This window comes from Benincasa hispida, chromosome 11 (genome assembly GCF_009727055.1).
Source record: "Benincasa hispida cultivar B227 chromosome 11, ASM972705v1, whole genome shotgun sequence".
NCBI lineage: Eukaryota > Viridiplantae > Streptophyta > Magnoliopsida > Cucurbitales > Cucurbitaceae > Benincasa > Benincasa hispida.
Genome location: NC_052359.1, coordinates 35,239,466 through 35,251,852, shown reverse-complemented (window position 1 = coordinate 35,251,852; position 12,387 = coordinate 35,239,466). Strand labels below are relative to the sequence as shown.

At 39.5% G+C, this 12,387-nt stretch overlaps 1 protein-coding gene across 1 annotated transcript; it reads right to left on the bottom strand.

Annotated features, from left to right (window-relative positions):
- Nucleotides 1-823: 823 nt before the first annotated feature.
- Nucleotides 824-1,225, bottom strand: LOC120090677. Its single transcript, XM_039048395.1, has one exon. The coding sequence runs from the start codon at nucleotides 1,223-1,225 to the stop codon at nucleotides 824-826; it is 402 nt and encodes a 133-aa protein (XP_038904323.1).
- Between the last annotated feature and the right edge of the window lie 11,162 nt (nucleotides 1,226-12,387).

Sequence of the window (12,387 nt, the reverse complement as noted above, 5' to 3'; positions counted from 1 at the left end):
AAAAATAAATACCTCACCCCCAAATGTAAAATGCGGCAATGTCCCCATTGCCAAAAGATTGAAAGAAGTCATGCGATGTTCTTAGGAAGCTACGTAAAGAGAGTTTGAAAGAAAGCTAGCAGACCTCTAAGAAATATTTCATGAGGTGACTTTTCTAAGATTAAGTTGATTCTAGTATATATAAAAAAAAAATAGAAGCATGTGTTTCATCATTGAAATCATAATTGACAAAGAGACAGCATGCGGTGATTTACTAAATTTATCCATGTTAAATGATTGCAGTAATCAAAGAGGATGCGGTGATAAAACGTTTAAAATTAAAATGGTATGCGATAGTGTAGAATATGGAATAAAGTTAAGGAAGAATACAACCCCCAAATTTGCGCTGTCACCCGCATTGTTTGTTGATGCATCATTCTTTGTTGCGATCTTCTTCTTTTGGATTGCGGTGACGGAATAAATAGTTGCGTCTTCGCGTAGTGCCTCTGCAATCATGTACTTTGATCGTTGACAAAGAAACATCGAGATGGTCAAATGATAAACAAAGTTAACAATTTTTTTTTTTGCTTTTTAGTTTTTAATTTTAATTTTTTATTTTTTTATAGAAGTAAGAAGTGATAAGTAAAATGCAGATAGATAAATGATAATTGAAGTGTCATAGAAATGAGAGTTCATGAACCAAACAAAGGATACTCCAGAAGACTTGCGCCCCAGATGATGTTGTATGCCAACGCAGGAGCCATTCCATTTTCCTTTAATTCGGGTTTCTCAGCTCTACAGAGGTATTTTCTCACTGAAAATCACCCCTGCAATATACCTTAACTCACTGCCCATTAACCTTAAATGTACGGCTCCCGACCTCAGTAACCAGCTCCACCATACCATGCTGCAATATTTCTTTGATGATGAAGGGTCCGGACCAACACGACTTTAACTTGCCAGGAAAGAGCCGGAGGCGTGAATTGAAGAGTAAGACCTTTTGTCCAACATGGAGATTTTTACCGCATAGCCTACTGTCATGCCATCGTTTTGTCCGTTCCTTGTATATTTTGGCATTTTCATAAACTTGCGTTCTCCACTCATTAAGCTCGACCAGTTGTTGCTTTCTTGCTTCTCCTGCTGCTCTTAAATCAAAGTTAAGCTTCTTTACCGCACACAACACGTTATATTTCAGCTCCAATGGCAGATGACATGCTTTACCAAATACCAATGCATACGGAGACATATCAATGGGTGTCTTAAATGCAGTCCGGTATGCCCACAACGCATCATTCGAGCTTTATTGCTCAATCCCTTTGCGAAGGCCTTACTACCTTTTCAAGTATCATCTTGATCTCTCGATTGGACACTTCGGCCTGACCATTCGTCTGCGGATGGTATACGATGGTCACTTTGTGGAGGATATTATATTTCAACACTAGATTTTGACAGAGTAATTGACAAAGTGGGAGCCTTCGTCACTTATTATGGCACGGGGAGTGCCAAAACGCATGAAAATATTTTTCTTCAAGAATTTGGAGACTACTGTCGCGTCACTTGCGGCGCATGCTATTGCTTCTACCCATTTAGACACATAGTCGACGGCTAGCAGAATGTACTTGTGACCATTCGAAGGTGAGAATGGTCCCATGAAATCAATGCCCCAAACGTCGAACAACTCCAATTCTAGAATGATGTTCATGGGCATCGCATGTTTCCATGAAATGTTACCCGTGCGTTGGCACCGGTCACACTTCGTTGCGTAGTCTCTGACATCCTTAAATAATGTCGGCCAATAGAACCTACTTTGTAAGACTTTTGATGCGGTGCGCGGCCCTCCAAAGTGTCCACCATATGATGAATCATGACATTGTGATAATATGCGTTGATGAGTAGCTTTCGGTACACATAGTCACATAACCTGGTCTAACCCCCTCTTATACAGATTCGACTCATCCCAATAATAATATTTGCATTCATGTTTGAGCTTCTTCTGTTGGTGGTAGGTATAATCTTCAGGAAATTGCTCCAAACCAGATAGTTGACTATGTCAACATACCATGGCACTTTTTCAATCTAAAATAGTTGCTCATCCGGAAACACTACGCTCACCTCTGACTCCTTGCGGTCAACCTCAGGATTCTCCAATCTGGATAAATGATCCGCAACTTGGTTCTTCGTTCCCTTGCAGTCAGTTATTTCCATATCGAATTCTTGAAGAAGGAGAACCCATCTGATCAGCCTCAGCTTTGCATCCTTTTTTGTCATTAGATATTTTATCGCCGAGTGGTCATTAAGGATGAGCACTTTTATTCCCAGCAGATATGCTCTGAACTTTTCTAATGCAAATATTACTGCAAGCAGCTCTTTTTCTGTGGTGGTGTAATTAGTCTAAGCAGTGTTTAAAGTCTTACTTGCATATGCGATGGGATGCAAGATTGCTTTTCTCTTCTGTGCTAGTACAGCTCCCATCGCATACCTGCTTGCATCACACATTATTTCAAAAGGAAGTGTCCAATCTGGTGCGATCAAAATGGGTGCAGTCGTCAATGCATTCTTTAAAATCATGAATGCGATGCAGCAATTACCATCAAAGTCAAACTTCCTATCCGCTTCCAACAACGCACTCAATGATCGAGCTATTTTTGAGAAATCCTTGAAAAAACGTCTGTAGAATCCGACATGCCCCAAGAAACTCCTTACAGCCTTTATATTCGTTGGAGGTGAGAGTTTTTCAATTTCTTCTATTTTTTCTTTATCCACCTCCAACCTGTCCTGCGAAACCTTGTGCCCCAGCACAATGCCCTCCTTAACCATAAAATGGCATTTTTCCCAATTAAGGACGAGATTCGTCTCCTTGCATATTTTCAGTATCTTCTCTAGGTTGGCCAGATAGACATCATAGGTGTGGCCATAGATAGAGAAGTCGTCCATGAAGATTTCAACAGAGTCCTCAAGATAGTCTGAAAAGATGGCCATCATGCACCTTTGGAAAGTTCTCGGTGCGTTGCAGAGGCCGAATGGCATGCAGCAAAAAGCAAAAGTCCCATATGGGCAGGTGAATGTGGTCTTGTACTGATCTTCTAGAGCAATCATAATCTGGTTATACCGGGCATAGCCATCCAGAAAGCAGTAAAAGTCATTTCCGACTAGACGATCTAGTATTTGATCAATGAATGGTAGAGGGAAATGATCTTTCTTCGTTGCGCAATTCAGCTTGCGGTAGTCCATGCAAATACCCCACCCGGTGACGGTTCTTTGCGATATTAGCTCATTATTCTCGTTGGGGACTACCGTCATGCCACCTTTTTTCGGCACATACTGCACGGGATTGACCCACGTGCTATCTGCTATCGGATAAATAATGCCCGCATCTAACCACTTGATGATCTCCTTTTTAACGACCTCTTTCATCGCAGGGTTGAGTCTGTGCTGACGTTCGATCGATGCCTTGTGGTCTTCTTCGTGACGAATGCGGTGCATATAGTACACTGGGCTAATTCCTCGAATGTCTGTAAGCGTCTAACCAATTGCTCGCACATGTTTCCTCAGAATGCTCATCAACGCATTCTTCTGGTCTTCGTTAAGTTCAGAGGAAATAATAACTAGTAGCTTCTCATTCTGCCCCCAAAATGCATACTTTAGATGATTCGACAGGGTCTTCAATTCTATTGTTGGTGGTTCTTTCAGGGACGGTTGCTTTGTTTTTCCTTCTTCATTTTCTGTTGGCTCTTCTTCTTGGGTTGCGATCATCTCTTCTTCCTTGTTAATTTTTTTCTATGATCGCATTACATGTCGCAATGGATGCGCTTGCATCCTCATCTGCATTTTCATTGTCAGGTTTCTCTTCTTCATTCAAACTCTGGTCGTCATCAGATTCATTCAGGTCTTCGTCGTCAGGAAACTTCATGGCACGGATGATGTTGAACTTGAGCTTCTGTCTATTTATGTTCAAAGTGATATGTCCTTTGTGCACATCAATATGGGCACGACCTGTTGATAAAAATGGTCGCCCTAGGATGATGGGCACATCTTTGTCGGCTTCGTAATCTAAGTTGATGAAGTCAGTTGGTAATATAAATTTGTCAATGGTAACCAGCACGTCCTTCACCTTCCTCTCTGGATGCACCAGAGATCTATCTGCTAGTTGGAGAGTCACGGTCGTGGGCGCAAGTTGCCCCACATTCAGCTGCTTAAAGATCAACAGAGGCATCAAATTGATGCTGGCTCCAAGGTCACACAATGCTTGCCCGATGTACAGCCCTCAAATGGAGCAAGGTATAGTAAAGCTCCCAGGATCGCTCATCTTCGGTGGAATTATTGATTTCGAACTTTGTGTTAAAGCCACTGTGGCAAACTTACCAGTGCCCCTTTTCTTAGTTACCATATCCTTCCAAAACTTCGCATAAGAAGGCATCTCCTTAATCGCTGCACTGATGGAATATTAATATGTAATTGTTTTAACACAGACAGGAAGTGTTGGTACTGTACCTCGTCATTCTTTTTCTTTCTGAGTCTCTGCGGGAAAGGTGGTAATTGCACTCTCACGATTTCCTTTTCTATTGGCTTAGAGGTGGACGCAAGCTCTATCGCTTCTTTTTCCTCTTCTTCTTCTTGGGTCATTGCAATTTCAGGTTCCAACGCAATGGGAGCATTCCGATTAGGCTCCTTTCTTTCTCTCTCCATAGTTTTTCCATTCCGCAATGTCACAACCTGACATTGCTCTTTACTTGATTCCCCCGGGTTGCGTAGAAGTTCTATTGAACTCGGCAGAGCCCCTTGCGGTCTGTTCTTTAGCTCGCTTACAATTTGGCCCATCTGTAATTCGAGATTGCGGATGAACGTAGCCTGACTTTGAAGCACAGTTTTGTTTTTTTCTATATACTACTTCAACAAGCTTTCCAAGGAGGAAGATTGCGGCGGTTGCGAGCTACTGGCTTGATTGCTTGTCTGACCATTATTTCGCGAGAAGAATTCAGGTGGCCCTTCTTTCTGCGCCACAGATTGGAAATTCTGCTGTTGATTCTTCCATGCAAAATTGGGTGGTTTCTCCACCTGGGGTTGTAGGTATTAGAAAATGGATTATTTTTCACAAAGTAAATAGACTGTGGATTCTATGGGCATTCTTCCATTGCGTGTTCGTCACCACAAGTCACATACTTTGTGGTGTTTTGATTAATTACGTTTACTTGCCCCGTTTGCGGTGTTAGATTGTTGATCACGATTCCTTGAATCAGGTTCATCATTGCGGTCATCTGATTCTGTAGTGAAGTAATATCACCATTACTTGCGTCGTTATCCTTTATTCTTAGTCTCTGATCGCTCTCTCTCTAATCCTCGTGATTTTTAGAGATGCGATTCAAGATGTTCTTAACCTCGTCATACGTTTTGTCTAGCAGACCACCAGCGGCTGTCGCATTTGCAGCAGTCTGCGAAGCAGGATTTAAATCGTGATAAAAGATTTCCATCTGAAGGTAGTCTGGAAATCCATTGTGTGGACAGACATAGCTGAGCGATTCGTCCATGTCTTGTTCAAAATTGGTTATTAGTTTCCTTCGTCGAGCATTCTTAGTAGGTGGAAAATATTTTTTCATGGACTTCTTTACGACATGTTCCAATGAAGTGATCTCTCCCGGCTCGAGGGAATACGCCCATTTTCTTTCCTGATCACACAGAGAAAATGGAAACAGAGTTAGTCAAACTTCTTTTGCAGAGATGTTTGGGAACAAAAAAGTATTGCAAATTTCTATAAAGCTACGGAGGTGGGCATGCGAGTCCTCACCACGACTTCTTCTGAATTACCCTGCAGTCTGGATCATCTGCAACATCACCAGCTTCATTTCGAATCGGCTTCCATCGAGCGTAGGCCTCATGATTCCTAGAGAGAAATCATAGAGGTTTGGCGATGCATAGTCCCTAATGGGCCTATTATGATCGTTTGCCAGGAGGATTGGATTCGCCATGACGTGGTTTTCGTTTGGTGCTCCGTTTCTAGGCTGCCCGCCATATCTTCTTTATCTGTCTGTTGTTGTTGGCGGTTTCTTAATCTCCTTCTGAATGTCCTCTTGATCTTCGGGTCGTAATTCGCCAGAGATTGAGAGTCTGCAAAGAAATCAAAAAAATTACCGTTAGCACACTGATTTGCCGAAGTCCCTGACAACGGTGCCAAAAACTTGATGCGTTGTTTTATGAGGTGGAAAAATGAAATGAAATGCGGTGATGGGGTTGCGTTGAGCAATCAAATTTTCTCAGTGGAATCCAAATGTAAACCCCATTGAGTTTCCTGGTAAATCCAGGGTCGAACTCAGGGACTTGGAAAAACGGTATGCAGTGATAATTTTTCACGAAAACCTTGTGGTAATCAAATAAATATAGTTGTTGTAGTTGTTGTTTGCAATAATGAAATAAATAAAAGTGGCAGATTTGAGAAGAGTTTAATTATGCGATTGATGCACTGAGTATGTAGATGAACGGGTTGAGAAGGTCTTTAACTAATGTTACCTGGGAATACGTCAGACTATGTGATCATGCTACACCCATGCACAACAAGTCATTTTTCAATGCAAATGCAGTGCTCCTAAGTCTAGGACACATGTGTTGAATGCAAAAGTGTCCATAGAGCTTATTCCTAAGTCTCTACTCTTTTACTATGCGATGCAAAACGCACACAAAGACAAGGTAACCACACACAATCATATCCTATCTCTAGGATGCATGCGATGCAGTAATAATAAACAGTGCTTATTCCTAAGCTTCTATCTCTTGATTACACGTTCAAATCTAACTCTCCTGAGCCTAGATTCTAAATTGACTTTTCCAAGCTTAGATCCTATCCTTAGACTAACCTCCCGAGTCTCTCTAATGGAGGAATGAAGCATACATAATACAAGATAATCACAAAGAATGAAGATCCCAGTTATGCTAGCTAAGTGCTTCTTAACCCATTCAACAGATTTAGCTACTCATGCATAATAAACAGAGAGTGAACAGATATAGAGAAGTAAATTCCATTTCTATAAATGAGTTTGGGTACGAAATAACAATGGAAGATAAAGGTAGAGAGCCTGGTAGCAATCCCTTGCTGCCCAAGGCCTTTACACTGGCAACTCTATTCATTTCAAAAGATATTCCTGCTTCCGCAAGAGCTGGCCCTCTCTCTGATCTTAATGCTTCCGACACTCTCCCGAGCTCATCGGAATGATCTATTAGCACATCCTCTTCTCTCGCTTCCGCCTTAAAATAAAAGAAAAACTAAGAACAAGGCTAAACTAAAGGAAAATTCTCTAAGTGTTCGAACTCGCCGAACTGGTGAACTTCTTTTCTGAAGGATGCCTTTGGTATTTATAGAGCTTTGGGGTGAAGGGTTGCTTCTCTCTTATGATTGCATAGATGGGATGGCTTTAATTCTCTGACTGATGGCCGAATATTTTTCACCAAAAAGCTGAGTGTAGTTATTATCGTTAGCGGCTTGTCAACTTAATTCGGATTCGATCGTCATCAGCTTTCTGTCCCATCGTGATTAATTATGCCTTTTACTTAGATGCGCCCATCAAGTTGCGGTGACTCTATGTGGCAATCCTTATTGAGTAGATGTTTGTGAGCATAAATCACCACAAAGCCTTGCGGTAATGCTGCGCTCGTCCATTGATTTCTTGTGATCGCGCTTTTCGCCTTGCGTCAACGCATATTCTGCATAAAAATATAAAAGTTAACTGTTTCTATGCGATGAACGCATGCAACCGCAATGTTATGAACTTAATGCTTTATGTACGCAATCTAACATATTTTATCAATGCAAGCCAACATTGTTTAAGAACTTAGCACTATAATAACGTGCATTTCTGCGCGTTATCATGTAACATATCAATGAATCAAGGCAAATAACGAGTTGTTATACTTCATATTTCCTCAACTTTCTCTTGGTATCAGAGCTTCAGACTCATATCCCTCTCCCTCCACTCCCTTCTCAACAACATTTGCAATCTTGTTCCAGCTCGCCTTGACGCCATAAATTATGTCTAATGGAAGTTCCAAATATCAACCAACTTTAAATCCCACACCCTGTTTGGCCACTTTGATGAGTCGATCCCTTGTCCTCCACAAATTTTTCTCTAACAGAAAATTCCTCTACCTCAAGACCCCAAAACTGTGAGCCTAATCCAAAATTTGAGCTATGGAATCTTTGGGATAAAGTGTTAATTACCTTGATCAATGCCAGCCTACCTCATTCTGCGTTTTCTCATATTATCTCTATCAACACTCCTCGTCAATTATGGCTTGCTCGTGAGAAACGTTGAAACACACACAAAATGTACGTTATTTGGCTTTGAATTTAGAATGGTTTTTTTATATGATTTTATAAGATTTGATGTGTTTGCTAGTGATTTTTAGGTTTTATGTTTGAGAATGGAATTATACTCAAATGAGCTAAAAATGACCAAATTATGCCTAAAGAAGTTAAAACTGAGCAATGGATCAAAGGGATAGAAGAAAAGAAGGAAAAAAAAAATATAAAGATGTGAACTTCTATTGACTATCATCTTTTGTCTGGTCATTAAAATGATAGCATAGCATATAGGGTAGCTACGCTGCCCGTTAGGCTGGCAGTAGCTACCCTAATTAAAGCATCACTACGCTATAGCATAGCGTTGTTATGCTATGACTGATGACAGAAGAGGCTGCACACGTTAGGATGTAGCATCGCTACGCTACATTGAGCGTAGCCTTACGGTATGACAACATCAGGTCAGCGTTGCAACGCTGCCTTTCCATAAATGAAAAATCGTTCATTTTAGGAAAGATCTTGGGCTTCAAGTGTGCTTCGTCTATTTAGTTTGGATGACCTTCAACATTTGGAGAGGAGAATTACACCCGAAATGAGGACATCAAGGACGAAATTTTGACCTAAAGAGGGAGTTTATGCTAAAAGGTTAAGGAAATTGAGGGATATTTTGAAGGTCGTTTGAGTTCCCAAGGTGACGATTAAGGTGAGCTTGGAGGATTCTTCCTCGGTTCTTTTTTTTTCCTCTCTAAATCTTATGCTTGAATTGATGTATGAAAATATGTTTGTGTAAGCTATGAGTGGCTAAACTTGTTTTTTTAGGGTATTGATGAAGTTTTTATGAATTTAGATTGAGTTTAGTTCTTTTCATAGATATTGTTGAACTCTTTGCTTTTTAATGATATTGTATTTCATTCTTATTGATTGACCATTGATGATTTGCCAGGTTAAATTTTTAATTGAGAGATCGAATATTTTACCTAATCTATATCATTAAATCATTATTAATATTTCATGCTAATAGTTAAGTTAATAGTGAAAGTTGTTGATGACAATTCTTAATGCCTTGTTTCTTAATATGATTTCATAAGATTTAGTTATCAATTAAGTTACATGAGGATAGGTTATTTTTTAGAGGAAGTAATGTTGAGTTAAGTTTCTAGACTTAGGCACAATGTTCATACATAATTCTATGAATTGACTAGAGCAAATTTAATGAAGTAATTAACATATTCAATATCCTAGAACACTTCTATTCTCAAATTTCGAAAAACACTTTTATTGCTTTATAAAACCCAAAATTCAAACTCGATTTCGATTCTTTTGCTAAAATTGACACAATTTTGAGATAGTTAAACAATAACCGTTAACTTGATCCCAGAGGATGAAACTCAGCCTCACAAGCCATTTTAATGTGATAACCTGACCATGTACACTTGCGTGCAACACAAAATTACCACATCAAGTTTTTGGCACTGTTGTCAGGGATCAAGATAATGGTTTTTGTTTCATATTTTAAGAGTTGGAGATATTCTAGACTAAGGGCTATTTTTGTTCTAATCTTGTTTGATTTTCTTTTATGCATGCCCTGTGACAAAGACACCTCTCTTTTGGGGTGGGTTGGGTCAACCCAAATTCCTTTTTAGCCAGCCAAACCTAATAAAAATAGAAAAAATTTAACCCAACCCAATCCAAGAACAAATTATTTGAATGCCTCTATAGAATAGGGCTAAGGATTGGCTAGAGATCATCCCATCGGAAAGCATAACTACTTGGGAGGAGCTAGCTCAAGCATTCTTGAATAAATATTTTCCTCCTACCAAGTCTTTTAAATTGAGATGTGAAATTGTTTCTTTTTCTCAAAAAATGAATGAACAATTATTTGAATGTTAGGAAAGGTATAAGGATCTCCCTATGAAGTGCCCATAATATGGATACCCTAGTTGGTTGCAAATACAATTTTTCTATGATGGATTGAATAGAAAAACTAAATCCATTCTAGATGCTACTGAAGGATCTCTTAATGGAGATAAGGATCTGATCCTTACAGGATACACGGACTCTGACTTTCAGACCGATCAAGATTCTCGCAAATCGACAATGGGGTCAGTGTTTATTTTGAATGGAGGGGCTATAGTTTGGCGAAGCATCAAGCAAGGATGCATCACGGACTCCATAATGGAAGCTGAATAAGTAGCGACTTGTGAAGCAGCTAAAGAGGCTGTTTGGCTGAGGAAGTTCCTTTCAGATTTGGAAGTTGTTCCAAATATGGATTTATCGATAACACTGTATTGTGATAACAGCGGGGCTGTGGCGAATTCGAAGGAGCCTCAGAATCATCGTCGGGGTAAGCATATAGAATGGAAATATCACCTGACCAGGGAGATTGTGCATCGCGGTGATGTGATAGTCACATCGGAGCACAACGTTGCTGATCCCTTTACAAAGGCCCTCACGGCTAAAGTATTCGAGGGTCACCTAGAGAGTCTGGGTCTGCAGGACATGCGGCATCTTGTCTAGGGAAAGTGGGAGATGATACTGGGGTATGCCCTAGTTTATTGTATATTGTACATTAGTCTCTCGAGTCATTAGGACAAGTGGGAGATTGTTGGGATTAGTATCCTAATTCTCCCGGAGTCTCATTGTTTTGTAAAGATACACATTGTTTAATGAATAAAATAAGTATTATTTAATCCTGGTATTTACTCATATCCAATAAACAAAGCTCCTTGGTTATCTTATGTGAACTTCAGCATGTATATGTGATATACAAGTGGATCATGCCTTAAGTGCTAACCTAAATAGGTCTATAGTATAAGGATTAAGGTGGGATACCTGATTAAAGGATTAAAGGTAGGATATCTATGGTAAGAAAAGTTTAGCTGTCGGTCTTTAGTGGAGTGCCTAGCAGTTAACGGATGGTGGATCCTGTGATTAAAGAGTTTAGTCAGTTATTCACGTACCGTTGGAGCTTCGAGCTATAGGTCCATAAGGTCCCCTTGGTAGCTTAATGGATTCAGTTGAGGATCAGTTCTTGGTGTTGATTTGAAATGTTCAAATTGACAAAAGGTATTTTGATTATATATGATATAATTGGTTTGATGTATGAGATACATCTAGTGGAGGATTGATGTAAATGAGATTTATATTAAGTATCATGGAATAGAAAAAGAACTATGGTTTATATGTTTCATGAGATGAAATATTAAAACTATAGGTTATAAATATAATATGATAAGTTGGTTATCATTTATGTTTATAATAATATTAATTATTAGATAATTAATTTTTTTCTTTTAATAACCATATGAGTGGGTGGTTATTTGATCATGGTAATCGTGAGTTTAAAAGAAAGTGGTTTCCTTTTTTTAAAAAGAAGTTTTTACAAAAGATTGAAAAAGTTTTGAGTTTTCTCTCCGCACAAAAGAAACTCACGAAGTTGTCATGTAAATTTGGATTTACTAAATGACAGATGGGCGAGCTAAACGATCATGCTGAGTAGAACTAAACGATCGTGCAATATTTACTAAACGATCGCATAGTTTTTCTAGACGATCGCTGGCCCAAGGTAAACAATCGTGTAGTGTTTGTAGGCGACAAACCGAGCTAAACGATAGACTAAACGATCGCATAGCTTTTGCTAGACGATCACATAGCTTTATCTAAACGATTGGGCATCGACCTATACGATAGATCTCCGCCTTCTCCCACTTGCACAGTCATGTACTGATGCATTATTTTATGCGGTGAAATAAAGGAAGGAATTGCGGTGATGGAAAATGCATTGTGCAATAAGTTTTATCAGCAGAACCCAAGTATAAATCCTACCGAGTTTCCTGGTAAGTCCAGGGTCGAACTCAGGAACTAAGGAACATAATATGCGGTAATAATTTTTAGATTACTTTGCGGTAACATAAATTAATGATTTGATTGGTTTGTTGTTTGAAGTATAAAAAGTATGCGGTAGATTTGAGATAAGAATGATTATGCGACAGATACACTGAGTATGCAGCGGAACGGGTTGAGAAGGTCTTTAGTTAGCGTTTCCAGAGAATGCGTCAAACTATGCGATCATGCTACACTCATGCGACAACAAATCATTTTTCAATGCAGATGCGGTAGCTCCT